Genomic DNA, 23,349 nt, shown 5'->3' on the forward strand with positions numbered 1-23,349 from the left:
CTATATAGACTAAAATGTTACTACATAGATCCTTAGTATCCAGTATTTTATATAAGAAATAGCATAATTTGTTAGTGAAAAGAAAATAGATGCTTAGATGAATATTGTAAATAACTTACGGGGCAGTAGTTTTATATTGCCCTGAAACTGATTAGGGCAACTTGCATATAATAAAATCATTTGTGCTCCTGGCTCTCTCAGGTGACTGTTATGAAGGGGAAAACTTTACCAAACAAGTTTGTAAAGAAACAGTCACATAACAGATTCATTGAGCTGAGTTCTTTTTCCTTCGCTAAGACCTTTTATGCGAGAACAAAGCCTGTAGCTCAGTTTATAAAATACCTTAACTGTGAGGAAGATACTCCAGGTGTTTTGGATGACAGAAAGAAGAGAGTTTCTTTTCTACCTTAGAAGGCTGTCAGCTCTGAGTGCAGTGCCAGTTGTGAGGGGGTAGCAAGAGAATACACATGAAACAGGAGCTAAGCGAGAGAGTCTGACTAGTTTGTTTTCACTTTTAGCCACTGAAAGAGAAAGAGAGCAACTGTCACTGGTTTCATTATTTTATGTTACAAAGAACATGTGCAAGTTCCATGTAAGCAAATCCCCGCTGAGATGGTGTACAAGTAATTAATGCATGCAGACTTTGCTCCAAAGAGTTTACAATTAAAATACCATGTAAGGAACAAGCCGGGCTTTACAGTACTCCTTACTCAGGGTTTGCACAAACTGCAATGTTTGCAGCCCTCGTTCCAAAGATTTATAGCGTGCTACAGTGACCCAGTCTTGATGCCTGAGAGGGCTGTTAAATACCCAGGCAGCAGAGAACTAGGCCTGTCTGCATCCTTGACTGTTTTTGACAGCTGACCTTTCAGTACAGTCCCTCATTAGGAATAGCCCCTGTCTATCACTGCACCCTTTCAAAGGTCTGAACGCTTAGGAAATGTCACATATCTCTCATATAATTGACACAATTCTAGGTCACTAGTTTTAGTTCTGGTTTCCATTTTGATTGGTGTTGCTTCATATGGTTATGGATTTTAGTGCTACAGACCATTTTTTATTCCCAAGTCTAAAAAAAATTAGGAATATCCTGCAATAATGTAGGGATCCAATGTTGCAAATGTTGCAAATGACAAGGTATGCTGTGGCCAGTGCTGAAAACACATGGCTATGAACTCTGCATATTTTGGTGAGTGGTCCTTCCAAAACAAGCCTTACACAGTGCTACTGGCAATACTGAGAAAATACAAAGATATTTATTCAGGAACAAACCATACAAACCCTAAGCCAATGCCCATCAGCACGTTCTTGTTTTCAAAAGAACAACGTAGCTAGGCATCAACGTAGCTAGGTTCACCTCTTATGCCAAACAACACTGATAACTTAAATACACATTTATTAGTTACACACATAACCAACATGTAGCTACTGGTTTCCCTGTGTCATTTCATTACTTCTGTAATTAAAAGATGGAATGGCTTCCTCAGATCAATATACGGGAAGAGCCGTACCCTCAGGCTCCCAAATCCTCAGGTGTTCTTGTATGTGCAATACAGTTGTGCTCTTTGGCAGTTCACTACAGAGGCTCTAGTTTCTTTGGAAATGCTACTTTGGCAAGAACCTCTTTATACTCCACTAATAGCAGTTTGCACTTTTAATACAATGCCTTCTGGACTAGATTTCATCACAGACTATAGCTAACAATTAATTAAGACTTCAGAGACGTACTGTTTGGCAGACTCCCACACACTGCAGGCTTCTCCTTAGAACATTCCCAGTTGTGCTGCAGTCCCAGAATTAAACTACACTCAAACATGCCGTGTACATGTATTAAGATAATTCAGCCTGTGGTGCTTTTGCTCATGTATGCTCATGCTTTCTGTATTGCAAATAGTGTCAAAACCTCCCTGAACATTGGAATGGGTTAAACTTATGTGATGTCATCAATGGGTTAAACTTATTCCTATGCTATGTCATTAATAGTAATAAAATCACTTATATGGATAATAAAATACAAGCAGGAAAAAAAAAAAAAGAAAAAAAGAGAGGATTGTTTGGATTTTCCCTTTTATTTCATTTATTTATTTATTTATTTTGCCAAGTCATATTGGATTTGTATTCTATTCGCTTTGTGTTGTAATAGACTCTGGGGGCTGTGAGAACAGGACTCTGTCTTTGCATTCTCTAAACACCGTAAGCTATGTTCACATTAATTTTTTAGGAATAATCTAACTGACCTGATTTTATGCTGCCCTGACCCTACAGTTGTTACGTAGGCATACACAGAATGGCTGTACAATGTTTGCTGAGACTGAGCATCAGGTCCTGGGCACCCTGAAATTCCATCCACTAAATTTAGTGGCAAGAGAAGTCCTCTAACAGATGAAACAGTCCTTCCTCTTGACCTCAGTAAGAACTGAACTGGGGTTAGAACTATGTGCAGATGAAAAATTTTAATTGAATTTCATTATAAACTATTTTGTTGAGATTTAGCCAGCATAGAAGCTTTCAAACCTGTCATGGAAAGTTGAAGAAATTGTCACAGTCTGTAAGAGCAAATGGTAGAAAGAGGAAATAATTCCTCAGCGGCAATGTTGTCGTGAACAACAACTTACTGTATCCCAGCTCCTGGTCACGCATTCATCTTCTTAATCTTGCCTGTTGTTATGCCACCTCAGCTGGTTGTGTGGCAATGCAAAGAATCAGACTGATGAATTGATATGGCTGGAAAATATCTTAATTTTTTGCTGTGTCATTTTACAGCCCCAGCAGTTCTGTTGGTTTTGCAGCACATGAAGCTGGGTGAAGCAGGCATGAATAAATAGCCAGAAGCAAGAGTTGCCTGCCTCAGTTTACAAAGTGCTGCTTGTGAATGCTGAACCAGGTCCTGAGCAGTAGTAAACAAAAGTTTATCCTTAAAAGAACAGGCCTCCCTTATCTTGGGCAAACAGAATAACAGGGAGCGGTTGGAAAGGGTAAGGTTCAATTTACTGCTCTGTGCTTAAGCTGTGCAAAACTGGCAGACGGGCCCTTAGGAAATGGTGCAGCCAGGCACAGCCAGTACAACTGGGGCTAATCACAGGCCAGGCAAAAGGGGCAAAACTTCTAAAGCGCATTATTTCTTAAGGCTACTTGTTGAGTGTATTTACTAAGAAATGTTTGTCTATCTGTAAAAAACAACATGCAACAGTTGGCACCATGGACGGATAGGAATGAGGAAAACGAGGAAGAAAAAAAAGAGACATATATTTACTATGCAGAAATATCACCTCCTGTTTATCCAGTGTTGCATCCTACGCATATCCTGAGCTATTTTCCAGACCACACTGAAAGCTTATGTTGCTGAGTTATTCTATACAGGTTTTTATGCTATGTTCATCACTATGGTATCCCAGTCCAGCACTGCATTAGGGAACGGCTGTAAGTACAGCCATTAAGAAATGGATATGTCTAAACTGTGGGACAGAGGAACACTTCTCATTTCCCAGTTCCAGAGGTATACCTCATTTTACCCCAACTTGATGTCAAGAGCTAATCATGTATCAGGCTCCCCGCTTTCTCCATGCATGGGTGTGCACAGAAGGAAAGCCAAAGAAAGGCTGAAAGGGAGCTGGTCCCCAGCGTAAGCAGCTGGAGTGTCTCACGGGAAGTGCTGGTCATGCAGTCAAGATGTAACTGGTGCAACTAATGTTTGTCATGTTCTAGCGCAGGGAAAGGAGCACATGCTACAGGTAAGAGTTTTTGGTTGTTTTATATCTGAACACAGATTTGCTCCACCTTTTGCTAGAGAAGAAAAGCAGAACACCAAGTGGCTGGAGCTGCTGGGGATAACACTGCGATCAAGTGACTCCTGCAGGATGAATTTTGTCTGAGCAGAGAAAATTCCCAAGTAGATATTAACCAGGATCTTCACTGTGAACATTTCATGTGGTCTTTTCAAGCTTGAAGTCTAGGAAAGCCTTGAAGATAAAGAACAAGAATGGAATCTGAACCAATTCCTGAGGTAGCCAGAGTCGGCTGTGGAGGCCTGATTTTTTGTGCCCACATCTGTGCCTGCGTGTCTGTAAGTGTCCTCAAACACCAATGCCCTTAAATGCAATGACCTTAAATGCTGTAGTCCAGTTAGGCTCGCAACTGCTTGCCAGTATGGGATAATAACCTAGCTTAGATAAAAGAAAGTTTGTGCTGTCAAATGAGTGTTCAGGAGGAATCCTAAGATTGTTCCAAAGTACAGGGTGGATAGATTGCAGGTATGTGGGATCTTCAAAGAAAGGAGAATGAATGCAGGGTTGTAAAGCCTTCAAAAGGCTTTTGTCTGTCTTCTGGCATCATTTCTGTCTTACTTATATTCTGTGTACCTAATTTTTGTTATTCCTCAAACACAGGTCATCTTCACAGTTGGCAGTGGCATGGCCATCTCTTCAGGACAGAAAAAATTGCACATCATCTCTGTGTTGCCTAACCATGTACTCCAAACACTTCCAACAGCAGCTGCATGCAAACTTTTAACAAGACTAGAGATCAAAATGGTCCTTGTGAAACACTAAAATACAGTGGTTATTGTGTGTCACATCTGCAGGGCGCTAGAAAGCTTTCCACGTTGCTGACAAGCACTGTTTCACCCAATCTCTAAAATGAGCAAGTGCAGAACAAAACAAAAAGCAATGTTGTGGCTGTCTGAAATTCTTTTAAGTCAAATCATTTGAGAACAGATTAAATTGCACTTCTTAATGCTGAGTGCTGGGCACTATCCCGTGTAGACAGAAAATCCATTTTCAGTCTAGCCTCTGAAAATACCACATATCTTCTGTCAGAAAACTATTTCCACATCGTGGAGACTTGGACAAAACAAAGTAAGAAAAACTCACATTGCTTTTCTGAGAAATTGAAGTTTGCATCTTCTGAAGCAAACCAAGCGGATACATTCCCAACCTAGCACAGAGCTTTTTGTCAGAAGTGGAGAACAAATGATTGATTTCTACAGGAACCTGAATATGATTTGGCGATAATTCTGCCACACCAGTTAGTACGAGTGCGTATAAACAAATTTTTATTCTGCAAAGTGCTGCGTGTGCCCTCTGTTGGAAACTTATGAAAGATTCCTTTTCTTAATTTTAATTTTAAAGCTTGCTTTATAAACGCAATGACAGTCAATGAAATGTTCGTATCCTAAAGAATACGGAGGTAACATTTTGAAATAATCAACGCTTTATTATAGACTGGTTTTCACATTGTTATTATCTTGATTACTTTAATCTAGACTAAACACTGGTTAGAATAACTTAAGTAGTGATTTCTATAGCAATGTAATGTACTTTGCATTTCTGTTTACAAAGCAAAATCAAAAAGCTCTCTGCTCTGCCCTGCCTCTCTGAAAAAGGGCAGCCGCTGTCATACAGCACCCGAGCAGCTGGAAGCGTTGCTTTGTTCAGTAAAGTTATGGCTTTTCTGTGGTGGAACACAAAAATACAGCTCAGACATGAGGGTAAAGATTGCATCGAAACCATCTTTCTGCCTCCTAAATTATGGGCTGTGTTAGGAGCCAACTCAACCCAACACGCCTCCAGGCAGCCTTGCAGGCTGTTTTACCTTCCAGCAGCGCTTCATGCCTGCCAGCAAATCGTGTCAAAGATCAGAAAAGCCATGAGCCCTGTCCCAGGGCTGCCTGGGCAGCAAAGCTTCTGGATTTTTAGACCATACCCTAAATGTCGTACTGGGCCTTTCATCCGTGCTGGTACTCAACTTAGTTATTAAATGTCAATTATTAGCACCTGCATGAAGGCGTTTGCATTTGAAGGTGCTGAGTGAGAAATACTGGGGTTCAGTCACTGCCGGCCCTCCCAGGACAGTCCAAATCAGCAGGCCGGGGTGATGTGTTACCAGCCAGCTCCTTGGCCTGAGCTGTCCCGTGAATGCAGCAAACTGCAGCTGTGCTGGGCAGGGATGAACCAGGGAGCTGGTAAATGTTGGGCCACTGAGAACAGCAGACAGAAAAACAGGCAAGAGATTCACTTATACCAGCTCTGGAGAGTAATAGGAGGAACAGCATCCTGATAGAAGAAAACTTGCTGATGGCACTACCACGTGATATCAGTGCAGAAAGTCACTGGAGACAGGGCTGACTTACTGAGGCTGATCGGAACAGTGCTGGAAAACATACAATGCAGGATGCTCAGAAGATGGATTTTGCCTTTAAACTGAGCCTCACCCAGCAGACTAAAACAAATTATTTTAGCATTACCTGTTTTGGAACACAAATGTGATTTTTCTATCTAGTAATAAGTATTCACTTGTTTCTTGGCACAACACTGAACTCACTTGTTCAATCACAATAATATTATAACTTATTCTAAAGCTATGACCTTTTTTGAAGGAAAAGGTCTAGAAATATTACATTTCTTTTTGTATATTTATTGCTAATAGAAAAGATCAAGTAGAAACAATTGAAGTAAGATAGTTCATGTTCAATGCACAGTTATGAAATGTTCCTCTGAAAAACAAGCTCGTTGAATTAGTTGTTTTCTTTCATGCTGTTCTCATTAAAGCTGCAATTCAAATGATAGTTGATTGGACCTCCTACACTGCTTCTGCCTGCTCAAATATTAATTTCTATAGTTTTAAAAAGATTTTTAAATCTACCTATTATTTAAAAGTTTATCACTTCAATACCTTTTGTACTCTTGTTATTTACAGTATTCAGTAAATACTGTATTACAGTATTTATTATTTACAGTAGTCATTTGCTAGTCACATTAATTATATGTGAAACAGTAGACTTCTGTAAAATGACAGAATTAATAATAATGTTCATAAAGGGGAATAGTGAAGAAGGTAGAATTCTTACCTCAGTGCTACCTATTGCCTAAAGAAACAACAGAGACATTCAAACAGAGGTGAACTTCTGAATACCAGGAGGTACTGTTAGCAAAAACATGCAACTTTTGTGTCAGACCTGGACTGTGAAAATAGTGCACCTGTGTTTAAACTGATTGTGCTTATTCTTTTATGCTGAAAATTCTTTAAACATTATCCTTCAAAAAAGAAGCTTCCATTTATCTCTCATGGAAATCTGTTTAGCTGCTGAGTGGCCCAAACGCGCAAGAGGTGGCATCTTCACTGCTGAGTACCCGCTGCATGGTGATACCAGCAAATGCTGTGGAAGAGCCGCTTGCCTGTTCTCCCGCTTCTTGGTCTGACACCCTTATGCAGGAAATCTCCATGGTGAACAGGGACTGTCTTCCAGATTAGATCATATGAGAGCATCACGGCATCACCACAGCCTGGTTTTCATGAGCTATCGTGGATGGTGATGCTAGGAGGGCCTTTCCAAAAAGTGAATTTGACATCTCTGGTCTATATAGCCGAGAGAGAAGACAGGCACTTCTCCCAGAAAAGTATTTCAGTTAGGTGTACATCACTTTTATTATCCTTACTTAACCTTAAAGGTATTCCAAATTCAAGAGCTGATTACTAAGCAGCTCTCAGTGAAATCACTCTAAGAACTCTACTAACTTCAAATGATGTGAAGAGCTACAGTGGACTCTGTATCCGTGGACATCACGGATTCAAGTTATTTCTATTAAGCCTGAGTAGACTAAGCATGCTTTTGATACTTAGCTGTTGATTTAGTTATTCTTTCTTTAACTTGTCTAGACAGTTTCTAAAACAATGAATTATTCAGTGACTTCCAATTCTATCATACGGCTAATCCATATCTCTGTAACAAAAATATCATTTATATGGCTAATCCATATCTCTGTAACAAAAATATCATTTACTTTCAACGGTAAATGCTGGATTCACTATGCCAATAGATTGGCAGTCTCAGTATATGATCAAGCTCATAAAATTCACATAGCAATGAAAGCAAGCATAAAACATCTAAAGCAGGGTGATAGGTACACACACACGCATATATAAGTACATATCATATCTACTATGTGCAGAATTGGATATATTCTTTAGCTACATGGAACAAAACAAATAGGTGGATGGATAGATAGGTAAGAGATGATCATATTTGTTTCAGATGTTACATTATTGCCTTCAAAGCTATGTGACATTTTCTTGCAAGACATTTAAAATCACAAGCACAGCTGTAACAGTCACAAGCAGTAGCTGTAAAAGCAATCACAAAACCCAGTTTAGTGTAATTCAAACACCGCCAATGGTTTTTAAGAATGCAAGGAAGACAACTTACTTATTCAGAGCATCATTCTGCCAACACCTTAATACAGCTTTACAAAGTGTAATCATGTACCATTTAATTATACTGCTTCATGAAGTTGGTTATAATAGTGCTCCCCCCTCTGGACGAAGTATCCAAACTAAACGAACTCTTCAGCTGACCGCTGTTGGTATTACATTCACTTGACAAAGCAGTAACGACTGGCACTGGAAAACGGACACGTTACTGACCTGCTCGAGGCTGCTGCTGCCAGCGAGGGCTGTGGTGTCCTCCCAGGGGACACCTCGTGCCTTGGGCTGAGGCATCGCAGCCTGGCAGAGTGCTCAGTTTCCACCCGCTTCAGTTGTCCAGCCAGCTGAAGCACTGGGGTCCTACACAGAGGCTTGTGCTCCAAATGCAGCAACAGTATATTATGAAAGGCTTCATTTTAAGTTCTGAATCAGATCTCCTCTTAATCATAACGTGTGCTATAAATGTGTGAGCTCTCAGTCTAGGATGAGAAAGTTTCACAAGGGAGAAGTATGAGAAAGAGAAGGGAAGGAGAGGGAGAAGGCAACCGGTTTTGGTTTCTTGCTAAGGTCTCGCTGACCAGACTTCCTGCTTTCCATTCTTGGAGGCAGACAGCTTTTCAATATGATGACATTTTTAAAATGTACAATATAGAGGGACTATATACATTCATATGCATTGCAATATGTTTTACATTTGTTCTCTGCTAAGTTTATTTTTTCACAGATGGAATGAGCTTGCAAATATTCTGGAGTCACAAGAGGCTGTTTATCCAGTCAGTTAGTATCTTCTACACCATTTTGCTCAGACCCTTCTTATCCTGCCCTGAGTAAGCTTAATGCATGAAACATCTACACACTTTAAAGACCAAGTCTCCAGCATTTTCAATACACTGCACACACCCATTTTCACACAGCATTGTGTTTTTCACTGTCTCTTTTTCCTCTCTCTCCAATAAGCTTGCTCTCTGCTCCACTATGCCCAATATAGGATATGAGTAGGGCAATGTTTCTATTCCTGTCTTTGCCACTGACTCACTGTACAGTTTCTTAAGCATTTACATCTTGCAGATGCCTCCTGGTATCTAAGAAGATGAACACGTCTGTCGATGTTTTCTTTAGGATCAGGGCATTCATAACATCTCCCTTTGTGTGGATTCACTTGTGCTTAATAAGCGTTTAGTCCATGCAGACGACTTCTACCAGTGAGGATATTAGTAGGATTTCTCACTTCTAACCAGATTCCTACTTTAATTACAATCATAGGAAATTAATTTTTTGAGAGCTCTACTTCTCAGTTACATTTGACGTCAGCCTCAAAATGTTGAGGTAAGGCACTTGCATAAACACATTCACGCACAAAACAGTCTGATTGCATTCACTTCCCTATTTATGAATGCTAAACTGGACATACAAAGAGACAACGAACACAGTTGTTTTTATAATGCTAACTACCTTCTGCTACAGATCCCGGTAGCGCTGCTGTCTGTTGAATATATGAAAGCACTGCTCTTTACTTCTTGGTATCATGTTGCCTTAATTCCAGCTACTGTCTCATTTACAGTTCTTTACAATATTCTGGTCTTCAGGGTTTTTTTGATTTTTACTGATTGTTAAATAAGAGTAAACATATTGAGTAAAATTAACAGGTGTGTAGCTAATTCTTACAAACAAACCTTTAGTCCTTAGTATTGGAATGAAAGTCAGAGACCTACTATGCCTTGCAGATGCTGGTAAAATCCACATACATGGAAATGCAGATGGCTCCAAATAAGACAAGGTGTGCAGCCCACGCATGTCTTACAGCCTACACTACTTTGAGAGCTATTGTAAATTTTAAAAAGTGTATATTTTTTTCAGAGATAAATTTATCTAGATAAATTCTTTAAATTATGAGTTTGTCTTATAGACAAACACAGTAACAAACACAGAAACATATTCCAATTTCCAGTGCAACAGCAGAAATAACACAACGGGCTGCACTATGACGACTGTGGTCTCCAAGGCACAAAGTGCCTTGGATCTTCAAAAACGCGACCAAATGTTAGCAATCTGTTATGAACTGACACAATCCAGCTATCTTATCCTAAATATGCTAATTTTTACAGAATAAGCTGCCAGCTTTATTATTCCAAATTTGTTTTAAAAGGTCCAGCCTTTAATTACCATGAATATCTTCACAATACAATGGAAATCAGACGCTTTCTGTCTTGGAAATTATTCATATTGACACTAGAGGATAAAGCAGTTTTAATCTGGAGGCAAAAGAAAAAAAAAAAAGAAAATCTCCAAGGATTATCATGTTAAGTAACTACATGAGTTGATCTTTTCGATTCACACCCCAATCTCTTTTTTATTCTCTTAACAGGATTACCGTATTTCAATTTCAATAAATTCTTCCAGAATAAAGGATTACAGCCTATTTCCATTAGGATACTTTCTCTAAAGTAGGCTGTAAACATACGCAAGACACGTTTACATGACAGCACTTATATAATTGTAAAAGCAAGCAGAAGGCTGTTGAAATAGACCTGAAAACGCCTTGGGCTGAAACACCCAGGTGCCGGTCCTGGGTGCCTGTGTCTGAGGGCACGCACGAGCAGCCAGGACTGAGCAGATCCAAACCAGCGATGTCCGAGGTTCCCGTGCCCGGGTCGCTGTCCGCAGGGTTTCAGCCTAAAACAAAACCAGCAGCAGCAGCAACGAACCGGCAGGACGCTGCGAAGCGGCGGCTCGCACGGCTCCTGTCAGGCGCGATGGCACCGTGGGCACGGGCGGGCACGACGCCACCGTCTGACGGCGGTGCCCGAGGGCAGGCGGCGGAGCAGCGCGGCTCCTCTCCCCTCATCTCCCTCACACCCGGGCTCCGACGGCGTTGCGGGACCGTCCCCCGGCTGCCCCCGGCCCCGGCCCCTCGGGCTGGGGGCGGCCGCACGGCGCCGGCAGGCGGAGGCCGAAAGTTGCCGCTCGTCCCGCCCATGGCGGCGGGCGGGAAGCGGCGGCTCCCCCTCAGCGCCAGGCGGCCGCCGGGGGCCCGGCGCCGGCCCTGAGCAGCGCCCCGCTCGCCCGGCGGGGCCGTGCCGTGCCGTGGTGAGTAGCCCGGGCCGGGGGGCGGCCGGCGATGCCCCCCCGGGCGGCGGAGCGCCCCCATGGCGAGCGCGGCGGCGGCGGGGGGCGGCCCGCGAGCGCTGCGGGCCCTGGGCGGGTGCCTGCTGGGCGCCCTGGTGCTGGGCACGCTGGCGGGCAACGCGCTGGTGTGCCTGGCTGTGCTGCGGTTCCGCCACCTCCGCGCCAAGGTCACCAACTGGTTCGTGCTGTCGCTGGCCGTCTCCGACCTGTGCGTGGCCGTCCTGGTGATGCCCTGGAAGGCGGTCACCGAGGTGGCCGGCGGCTCCTGGCTCTTTGGCAGCCGCTTCTGCGACACCTGGGTGGCCTTCGACATCATGTGCTCCACCGCCTCCATCCTCCACCTGTGCATCATCAGCCTGGACCGGTACTGGGCCATCGCCAGCCCCTTTCGCTACGAGCGGCGGATGACGCAGCGCCTCGCCTGCGCCATGATAGCTACGGCCTGGGCCCTCTCCGTCCTCATCTCCTTCGTCCCCGTGCAGCTACACTGGCACAAAGCCAAGGACGGGAGGCAGCCGGGCTCCCAGCCGCCTGGGACGCCGCGCTGTGAGGTCAGCCTGAACCGCACTTACGCCATCACCTCCTCCCTCGTCAGCTTTTACATCCCCGTGGCTGTCATGATCATCACCTACACCAGGATCTACCGGATCGCCCAGGCCCAGATCCGCCGCATCTCCACCCTCGAGCGAGCAGGAGGGCAGTGGCCAGCCCCCGGCAAGGAGCCCACCTCCGCTCTGCGGAGCTCCCTACGCAAGGAGACCAAGGTGCTGCAGACCCTCTCTGTCATAATGGGAGTCTTCGTTTGCTGCTGGCTGCCCTTCTTCCTGCTCAACTGCCTGCTGCCTTTCTGCCAGCCGGAGAGTGACGGCGAAGGGCAGTCAGCCTGCGTTGGCCAAACCACCTTCAACATCTTTGTGTGGTTCGGCTGGGCCAACTCCTCAGTGAACCCAGTGATCTATGCTTTCAACGCAGACTTCAGGCGGGCTTTCAGCAACCTGCTGGGCTGCAGGTGCTTCTGCTGTGGCACACGTAGGTCCACCGTGGAGAGGGTCAACTTCAGCAACGAGCTGGTTTCCTATCACCATGACACCACCTGCCAGAAGGAAGGAGCCGCCTCATCATCAGTGCCGCCCACTGCTGTCACTGCCTGGGTGCAGCCTGTGCCCCACGCTGTAAGCCTCCGGGGGGAGGACAGCAGCGAGGAGCTGCCTGCGGAGAAGCAGCCTGGGACTCCTCAGACAAAGGCTGCCCCTGGCAGCAGCCCTAAGTGTCATCATATGCCAGCTATTTTGCGATTGGATTGTGGGGCAGAGCTATCCCTGGAAACTATTACCCCCTTTACGGGGCTTGGTGGACGCGAGGGACCTTGTCATCCTGTTCCAGAGGGATGATAAGCAGCTGCATGTCTCACCCATGCAGAGCCATCCCACAGGGGGAATTCGCTCTGCCTCCATGTAAGGTGCACCCGTCCCCCAACAAAAAAACGTCACGCCAGAGGGATGTTCATGCTCTTACCCCAGAGGGGTGACAGGCATATTGAGTCCATTCCACAAGTGTATAGCAACTGCATATTAACCTCTTTCCACTGCTACCTTCACCCCTTACTATTTTTAATAGTAGGCAGACATTTCCTATACATTCGTTTGCCCTACTCTTTTATCAAACTTGTGATATTTATTAAGAATTGTGAGATAATTAGATCAAAATAAAAACAACTGATGAGGCTCTATAATATGAATTTACTGAGAAAACTTAGATTTAGCTGCATTTCTAAAAGCAGCTCTCCTCCCACCCCCATGGTTTCACATCATATAGGTCTGAAAGTTGTGTTTGGTTTTATTTCTGTGTTTACTTCAAAGCTGGATGTCTGTATTTACATATCTGAATCTGTGTTTAGACTAATAAAAATCGCTCAATAAAAACATCATCTTATGCTGAGTGCAAAGACTGCTCAAAACCCTGGAAAAATCAAGATGCTTTTATGAAGGTCCCCAAACAGTTTCAGGTGTCTAACTCTGGTATCAGCGCTTACTGATATTGACCTAGGTTCTTCACGTCCAGTTGTTAGATGCGTTACTGCATTAGGCTGAAGTTACAGCAGTAGCTAAGCAGTGCAGCGTTTGAGAACTAACACCGCAGGTCCAAAGCGATATAAGCTGCTGCCAACTGAGATGGCTGCAATCCCGCCTTTCTCCTACTAGTTCAGGCGGCCAGTCCTTCCAGAAAGTAACCTGGTCCCTAGCATAGAAAGTGACCAGGTCACCTCTCTGAATGCATTCACTACTTGTGAACATGAACAAGAGGCAGAACAAATGGGTGGTGAATGGCTTACAGGAGGGAAAACACAGGTGGAACTTAATTTCTAAATGTGTAAAAGGGTTCAGCAGATGGTAAGGGAATATGGCAGCCATTCACTGTTCTTCACTTCTCTGTCCATCACTTATCAGCTCAGCTGCTGACCATTTCATGCCATGCTCCACTAATCAGCATTACCCCATTTTTCTGTCACCTATGATGGAGTTGGTTGACCTTGGTTCATCTACAGAAGATGAAGATGCAGCTGTCCAGAAAGAGGCATCAGGAAAGCTTACACTAGAAAGCTATCTGGGACATTCAGTCTCATATATAGCACAGCTGATATCTTTCAGAAGGGTGATCCATGCTGAAAAACCAAACTCTCCATCTAGTGATCCTTCTCCTGCCCCTATGAATTTAAGTTGTGTGTAGCTCTTAAGCCCATGGACGCGTTCTACACGTCCATTTTCCTTCCTACATTTCTTCCTTCTTACACAACCAAAACATTATGTTGTAAGGGCATCAGCCTCTTTTATCTCCTCCAAAACCACAAAATTATGTCCTGGAGCTGTATGACTTCTCATCTCATTAAACCCCATCCTGGGGAGGTCCTGGCACACCTGATAAAACACCATGCTGAAGCACAGCTCCCTCTGTGCCTGCTACTCTTCTGTCCCTGCTGCAAGAGCTTCAGCTCACTGCGTCCTTCACTTAGCTCTCCCTGCCCAGAAACATCTTTATTCTTGCAGGCAGGCAGTCTTTGGCAGTCAAGGACACACAAATTATTATTCAAAAGGAGCTTTTTTTTTTTTTTAACCTACTCCCTAAGTTTACCTACTCACAGGGTTTGCCCTGGATATGGGGCCTGTCTGGCTTAGGAAGACTCTTAGACTTAATACGTATACTGATGAAAATTTAACTTTTAAGTATTTAAAATGTAAAATATATTAAAGTTTAACCAAATGGGCTGCAGAAACTAAGCAGTGAATATATGAGTAACTTTTTCTTAGGATTAATCAGAAATGCCCCCTTAGCTTTGAATCGTGAAACTATATTTGTGTTTAGAATTGAAAAAGCTATTCGTATCAGTTCTTGTGGCTATATTTAAAGTTCACCAGCAGGTCAGATTGTACCTGAAAATGAACGGATATTGGCTTAAGAAAAAAATCTGGCCTTACAGAAGCTTTTTAAAATGAAAATTTTAAATTGCTCTTTGTAAGTGATGCTGGAAAGATTTGTACTCAATTCATAATGGTCATTATTGATGTGCAGATATACATTACAACATTTTACAACTGTAAGAACTGTCATAGTAAATGCAGTGTAGCTCTCAAGGCTGTAATAAATTTCAGAAATTGCATATTATCAACAGTTTATACTCATTTTAAGTGGCATATTACTGCAGGTACTTCATATGAAAGCCACACCGCATAGTCCTTCGGGCTGCATCTTCTGCTGTTGATTTAATAGGATGTAAATATTGATGTTGTGTGCATTTTTTTCCTAAACTGGGAAGGCTCTTGAACATTACTACAGACCAAGTAGCTCTGTGAACAGTAAATCAGCAAGACTTGTGTTCCTAGGATATTGTTTTAGTGATGGACTGTGAGTTCTGACATTTTTCTCATGACAGGGCAAGCTGCTGAGTTAGGTTGGGCAAGATTCAACTAATATTGTTAGGCTCAAGTCTGATGAGGTGTATTAAAATTATTACAAAATGCCAAAGGTTTACTTCAGCAGAAATAAAGAAACAGAATTATTTCCAACTTACACCACTGCCGTCCCTCAAAAGAAGCACCATCCGAAGCAAAACTTTGGCAGGACTTTGCTATCTATTTCTGGGCCACAACTTCCTTGGCTTAGCAGGACAAAGCAAGTCACAAATAGCGAAGGTGTTATTCTAGGGACATTATTATTTTAGGGACATCTGCACAGAGCTATTCCTCAAACGCATTTTTGTAACTCAGATCAATACATCCTCCTTTATGTGTGTTCACCATAATATGAGGTATTTTCCTGATTGAAAGCAGTTCAGTTCCCTGCCTTGCAGTTCCACATTTACAATACCATTAACGTCACAACGACCTAAAAAGTAGCTTTTAAATATCCTTGGTGTCAAAACAGTCCAACCTGACAAATACCTTATCTAAACATTGTTATCAGCCAATGTCTAAACATTGTGATCAAAACATGTTCCAGTTCAGTGAAGTATACATTGCAGGGCTTTAACCAACACCATCTCCTGGAAGCTCCTACTTCTTTGTCACCCAACTGAGATGAATACTAACTCCTTAGGGTCAATTAAAAGCCTACCCTGCAGCCTTTCTTCCTCACTGCCACATTGCACATGAGAAACAGAGATAATGTCTGTGTAGCCTGCTTGGGTGGCTGTAGAGATGTGTATCCAGCAGAGACCTTCTCCCTACTGTCAAATTTCTCTGAACTGCTCATTGAGTTTAAGAGGTAATCATGAGGGTAAACAGAGGCAGAGTCTTTGAAACTAGGCTAAAAAGAAAACCATGTTCTTCAAGGGAAAGGAAACTTAAGCCCCAGGGCAGAGCTCTCTGGGTCTGGAGAGGACCCAGCAGGAAGAGGATGAAGACTCTTCTGAGGGAAGACCAAGGCTGGTTCCCACACCCCTGCATGGCAGAGGTGCCAGGTGACGGTCCAGTAACCAGCCATCACAGTGCTGCTTCTAAGACCGAGCCAGTGCCTCCAGTTACACCCAGCACCTCTGCAGTGCTAGCAGGAGCTCACAGGAAAGATGCACTTGAACACCATATTGAGACAAAGTTTATTTTTGTTTTCAAAGCAATGCTTTTAAACGATTAACTACAACACGTGCACACACTTGACATTATGCTTACATTTGTGTTGTTTTTATAGCTTATCTGTTTGCCTGTCATCTCATTTTTGTAGCACTATTTTGCATTATGCACGAACTTTGAGATTGTCATTGACTAAGAAGTGTGTCCCAGCTGCAGCACTGCCTCTACGCACACCAGCTCCAGGAGCTAGAAGGGACTGAAAAACCATGCGGCAGCTGGCATGAGAGAACACAGCCTTGGGGCATCGCTGCAATTCACACCTTAACAACAGAAAAATAGTCTCAAAGAAATGCCTCATTAGCAAAATCTTAAAATGCAAAGCTTGAGAAGAGCAGATCTCCCTCCCAGCATCCCTCATCTACCCTGATTAGAGGTCTACCCATACATCCAAACTGTAGGGAAAATCCTTCCTCTTACCTATCACCTTTCTCCTTCCCAAATGCACACAGAAGCGCAGATATTGCAGAAGGAGAGGGTGTCCAGCTCTAACTTCCCACAGCACATTGCTACATTGTTGGATAACAAGCAAAGCAGGACAACAGAAAATCAAAAGGAAACCACCACCAAAATAAGACACGATTCCACCATCTAAAGTCTAAGCAGCCACTTCATACAGCAAAAAACTGTAGAGTCACATATTCAGATTGATATTTATATGAGCTTTTCAATTTTTTCCACTTGGATGTTTTCATGAAGGTTTCATGAAGGGTGCTCCACAGAAGGCTGTGACAGTTATATTAGCCTTAACATATTGCAAAAAGTATTTCCAAGCTATTGGAGGAGATGTTTTTCCAAAATTAGTCTTCCCTCCACCTCCTCCTTTCATTTCTTCCTTAATTGCCGTTGTTTTGCTGAGTTGAATACAGAATAAATATTGCACCTGTCCTTAGAAAGTTCCTCTAAATATCTGTACAAATGAAAAAAGGACAAATAGCTCTGGTTTAGCAGCTATTATATAGAGTTGGTGTAAGTAAAATATTAATTATTGTCTACAAGTTTATAATTAGCTGTAACTTTAACAAATGCTGAATTCAGTGGAAATATCAATGTAAAGGAAGCCAAGATAATACCTCAATTGTATATAAATATATATTTTATCTAATACTAAACATTTCAGTTAAACTTCAATTTTAGTGAAAAACAGCTGACCTAGGTTGCAAAAGAGAAATCTGTTATACAACCCGCTTGTCACAAGCATCTGTTGTTTTGCTTTTGCCAAAATCATGTCTCCTGTGTCGGATTTCAGATGCTGCACCTACACACACCATATTAAGTACATTTCAATCAGCTGAGTATTTCTCAGTTAAAAAAAAGTGAAAAAATGTATTTTTCATAAACTGCTTTTTCCTCAACTTGGGGGGAGGGGGCATGCTGAAGTGGCTTTCCAGGTCTTAAGCACCATCTGCTTGGACTCTGATGTACATAAGTGGTTTCATCCCTACAATTGCATGACTCCCACCACAAAGGTCCCAACTCCATCTACCCCACTGTTATAATTTGATTCAATTTTCTGAATCCTCTCACCTTTCCTCCGGCTAAGGGACATGCAGCAGGACATACCCCCTGGGTAGTGGCTACCCCTCAAGATTTTATTTCTCTTAAATTTACACCAAAGAAATATCAGGTACAAAGACACTAAAAGACAGATGTTTTTCCTAATTTATTGAGCTTTAAAAATACTCCAGTTATTTGTTATCCCTCCCCAATCCTTGTCTACTATCATTCAAGACATTACAGAAAACCCAGTGAACCTGGCCTATACCCAGATTTCACATTTTCAATGCGAATTATCTATATAAAATAAATGCCTATCAGTGGAACTACAACATTAAATGAAACGTGGACAGGTATGCAGGATCTTTATAAGTGCATAGTGTAAAGTGAATAAAGAGACTGGAGAAAACGTGTTTTTGTAAAAATCAGCTTTCTCCACATGAATATCTGTACTGAAATCAGCAGGTTTATCTTCAACTAGAAGAACAAAAATCCATCTTGAGCCAGTTTTATTTTAGTTTAGGTAGTGAGCAGACGTTTCATTTTTTAAAATTTGCAGAAGCTGTTGCTAGGTTCCCCTTTTTCTTTAAAGATAATTTTCAGAGAATTTTTTTGCAGTTCAAATTTTCATACATTTTTAGCCAGTTCAGTTTATCTTTGTGCCTGCCCTCAGTGAGAACACAAAACTATCTTACTCCTTTCGTATTTAGATCTGAACTAACTGAATGCAGTTTTATGTGCACTGTTCAAATCTTGCGGTGGCTTTCCCTGTGAACAGGAACTAAACTCAGTTGGATTTGCTCAGGTGTGAAACTACATTCCTGATGACTTCTGTGATTAACAAAAAGTATATCTGATTTTCTGGGGTAAAATTACTGCTAGATAGTGAAAAGCAATAGACATATCCTGATCCACAGCCCAAGAAGAATTCAAAGAAGGGCTTGCATTGCCTTTCATGAGTGATAGCTCCTAGTAATGTTTTGGTGGATTTGTTTTCTTGCTTTTCTCGCAGCTACTCCCCAAAAGGTATGCTGTGACAGTTTTGTGCCAGTTCTTGAATGAAAGTTACCCTGGCATCTTCTTTACAGCTATTCCACTAAAATTTGAATCCTCTGGCTGTGACAAATAACTCCTTCATCCAAAACCTGTGAATAAGAATTGTATTTAAGCAGGTGTTGAAAGAAAAAAGCATCACACCATTTAAATGCTGTCAACAAAACTACCCTAATTCACCACATGCAAGCAAATTGATCTCTGGCAAATCCCCCATGAAGATGCTCCCTAATGCTCATCGTGGTGGTTTCAGCAACCGAGCAATCACACAACTGAAGAACACCGGTAGCATCCCGGTGGCCAGTCCCCTTAACACACAAGTCACACCTATGGCTAAGAGCCACAAGACACGTGCCACATGTATGTCAGAGCTGAGAAGAAAGCTCTGGAACAGTTCACGGGCAGGACATGAGCACTCTCCTGCAGAACAAGACTGGCCTTGCTGCAGCCTGGCGCACGTCACTTGCGGCCATACTTGCTGATTCACTTCCGCAGCCAGCAGTGATCCTCGTTCTCCAGCAAATCCCGTACAAGAAAAGCTCTAACGGTCCCAAGACAGGAACTGTACTTGGAGTGCGTGAGAGCTGCACACCTGTGGAAGTTCAGGGATGTGACACCCAAGACCTGGCATTTCATACATATCACCTATCAGCCTTGATGCTGAAACAGCCTTTAATCATAAGTGACTTTTAATGCTCAATACGGAAGACTGCACAAAGAATAGACCCACAACCAGAAGAAAATAACATTCACCAAATTAATATTTAGGACATCGTAAGTTTGCAGAGCTACAGCTGGAAGCTTTGTATTGCTGCAGCAGAAAATCCCTTCCTAATTTATTACCTCACTAGAAAGAGATCTAATTCCAAAGTGTTTCATTTCTCGCTGCTATCTTTTCTTCCAGATGATCAGCAAAGGCGAGATGATTTGGGTGGGACTGGAGGTGTCACAGTACATGCACTATTTTCCAGTGGCATTGAAATACCCTGACAGTGTGAGTTCTAAAGACCAGGCTCTAGATTAGGTAAGCACTTTCAGAATAGCAAGTTTCAAATCAACAAAGGTCACTGGTGGACAGTGTGTTTGTGCTCTGTACTGTTTAAAAATTATTTGAGGAAGAACAATGACAGATTTCATCCCCACAGACAGCATTTTATCATCCTTCTGTACAGCTTTGTGTTTGTGACATATCTTTAGAAGCTTGGCACAAGGCAATAAAATCTATTTCTGTGCCACTAAGACACCAGAACCCATTGTTACAAAGGTATTGCAATATACAGAGGTAGAACTTTCACAACAGGGAAGCTTAAATGATATGATTAAATCATTTTGCTTTGGTATAAACGAAGGCAATTAAGTGAAAACATCTTAATAAAAGACAAAAATCTGAAGAGTATAGAAACTTTGCTTCAGCTCTATTCTACATTAATAGCTTTTGACGAGTCTTCTGGATAGGGAAATTGCAGAAATGCTCACAGTGCAGGCAAAGAATACAAACTGGTTCTTCATCCTTCACCCTTTTCTTGTTCCATTCTGCTGCTTACCATTACTCAAAATCATTTTCCAAAGTAGGGCAATATCTGCAAATTAATTTTTTTTTTTTAATGCATCTGCCTTGGTGCTGTGGCCAGCCTGCATCAGACCAGTAACTGCTCAGACTCCTGAGCTGGTAGATGGGACTGGTAGAGCAGCTGGGGCTGGGACGTGCCCATGGGTCTGACACGCACTTCTGTGCTCTGACTGGTGTCTGCAGGCAGAGAAAGAATGGCTTCCGCAGTGATTCAAGCAGTGTATTTCTGCCATTTGGCACAGATGGAAAGACTTCCAGCGCTTTCCTAATAGACATTAAATTTTCTTTTAAGCATATGTTTTGTAGACAGATCCAGATTTACTTTAATATCTTCTCTGCCACAAAAAATAACTTTCATAATGATTCAAGCAAGGGATAATGAATAAAAGTACAGCATCTGAATGATCAACGAGGTGATTACCTAGCATTCAAGCAAGATGCCTTTGACTATCGTTATCTAAATTTCAACCATGCAGGTGCCACGATGGATCACTCGGCTTCGTTTTCACCAGAACACTGGCTTTCCCAGGCTTGGCTCTGGCATTTTCTTCAACTTTGTTTTCACTGGATGTTAATCATACTTATATTTAATATCACCTCTCCACTCTAAGAAAGGTGACAGCTACACTTTGATTTGATTTTGGTTCTGACTTTAACTTTGAAAATATGGTGAGAATTGAGCAGTCAGTCTGGCTTTTAAGAAACTCTAAAGGGGTTGCAACATTTCTGTTCCTAAAGGACCTTTCCACATCAGGGATAAAAAAGTCAGTACTATTTAGTAAGATTTTTTTTGAGGAGCTTGATTTTACCACTAAAGTAGTTGACTTGCCCATTGACAGTTTCAGTACCACATCACTTGTGAGAGAACGACATGCTACCTGTGAATATTTATAGCTTTCTGTGAAAAAAATGCTTCCTTAACAGTTTTCTCCTCCTTGTATTCTTTTCCCCAGGACATCCAAGCTTTACTTACACAAATAATTGGAGAAGGAATTTCAGACTCACATTGTTTGAAAACTAATTTTAAAAGTGTTGTTATTCTTACACTGGGACTTGCATGTCATCCAGTCAGCAGAAAGGTTATACTTGAAAAACTTTGAAAAGAACAACAACAAATCACCTAGCCTTTTCAAAAGGCACTTTAAGGACTTGCCATTTTCTTACAGCATGAACCACATTCTCAGCTGCTACCGGCCGACAGTCTCAGCCAACATCACTGAAGCACTACTAGTTTAAATGCAGCACCCAGAGATGAAGCTCTCACTCATCTGAGAAATTGCTCTCTTGGTATCCTAGGCTTCTGGCAAAGTAGATAACTCCCAGGATTTTACTTCATCCCAAGCGTGACCAATCTGAGGACTAGCTGGTGAATACATCAATTCCTAATGGTGAATCAGGAATTTTACAGTTCTCACTAGAAGCCACATCAGATTAAAGGTGTGGTTGTCTGCAGAAATGGGAAACCCAGAAGTGACGCTACCCATTAGCTACGTAGCATCTTGACACAGATCAAGTTATACTCACCTGACTTCACCTTTACGAAATCTAAGCAGCACATGGATGACACTGAAGGGTTTGATACAAAGACTTTGGAGATCACTAAGAGAAGGATTCATCTCAATTGGTGTTCTACGTCTATAATAAAGAGGTATCTACTTGTAGGTCAGTTGTCAGGGGAGATCTAGGCCAAACAATCAAATGGTGTCTAGAGTGATTTATTGAATGAAGTGAAGATACCTACTTCAGGATGAGAAACTCCCGAGACTCTGACTAGCTGAAGGGAAAAACAGTGATACAGGATAGAAACACGGGACAATATAATCCGGTTTTGCACACTTGTTGACATTTTTGCTGTTGGTAAAGCTGAATTAATCAGTTAGAAATCATACTAGAAAAAATACAACAGGAAGTAATATTTACTACCTATGCAGAACTGGATTTGTCTTTTATTTGATGATCAGTCTGAAAAGTATCTAATATTCCATGTAGATTCTGGGAAATAAAATACAAATCAAAGTGCAAAGAACTATCAGTTTTCTAAAGTAATTTAAATAAATGCATATAACAACAGCATAGGGAGTTTACTAATGACTGAATTAGTAATATAGTCACCAGAGGCATTATCATGGAAAATGTTCTTGGTACGCATTTGTTAACAGAGGGAGGCAGATATCTAACAGAGCTGGGGTTCAATACAGCAAACCAGTAATTAGATATTTGTCTCTTATGTTTTGGATTAATAGCAGAATATTAGTGCTGTCAAGCTAAATTTTGCTAATAAATTGATAATGGTAATTAATAACCATATTTTCACTCTAAGCAAGCACATCATGTAGTCCATTACCCTGTGCTTCCAAGCTACGAATTACAGTAGCACCAGACTGATAATGTCTCCTTGGTGTGCTGCCAGCCTTCAGTCTAAAGCTTTTTAAGAGCTTAAAAGAGAGAACAGCTGTGCTATCATAACCCAGAAAGTCCTCCATTTCAACAGCTCCCACTATTAAGCCTTTTACACCCACAGCAATAGTTGAAAAGAAATATTCTGTGTAGCTAGGTGGGCCTCCAAAAAAAAATATAGGCATTTCAGGAAATGCTCATTGTCGTCTCCTAGGCTCAGCTGTAGTATGGCTTCAGCAAAACAGTTTTTCCTCACCAACATTGCATTCTGGCTTAGCCTACAAGATTTCAGAGGCAGAAGACCCACTCTTGGCAAGGGATATCAGGTGTAGTAAGAAAGAAAAAGACATGGCATATTGCTCCAGAACCAAGGAAAAATATTTTACA

The 23,349-nt window shown here is 42.1% G+C and overlaps 1 protein-coding gene across 1 annotated transcript; it reads left to right on the plus strand.

Annotated features, from left to right (window-relative positions):
• Positions 1–11,345: 11,345 nt before the first annotated feature.
• On the plus strand, positions 11,346–13,096 carry LOC118247023 (D(1)-like dopamine receptor). The gene has a single exon (XM_035544688.1). The coding sequence runs from the start codon at positions 11,346–11,348 to the stop codon at positions 12,714–12,716; it is 1,371 nt and encodes a 456-aa protein (XP_035400581.1). The 3' UTR covers positions 12,717–13,096.
• Positions 13,097–23,349: the final 10,253 nt, after the last annotated feature.

The sequence above is a fragment of the Cygnus atratus genome, chromosome 7, assembly GCF_013377495.2.
Source record: "Cygnus atratus isolate AKBS03 ecotype Queensland, Australia chromosome 7, CAtr_DNAZoo_HiC_assembly, whole genome shotgun sequence".
In the NCBI taxonomy this organism is placed as follows: domain Eukaryota; kingdom Metazoa; phylum Chordata; class Aves; order Anseriformes; family Anatidae; genus Cygnus; species Cygnus atratus.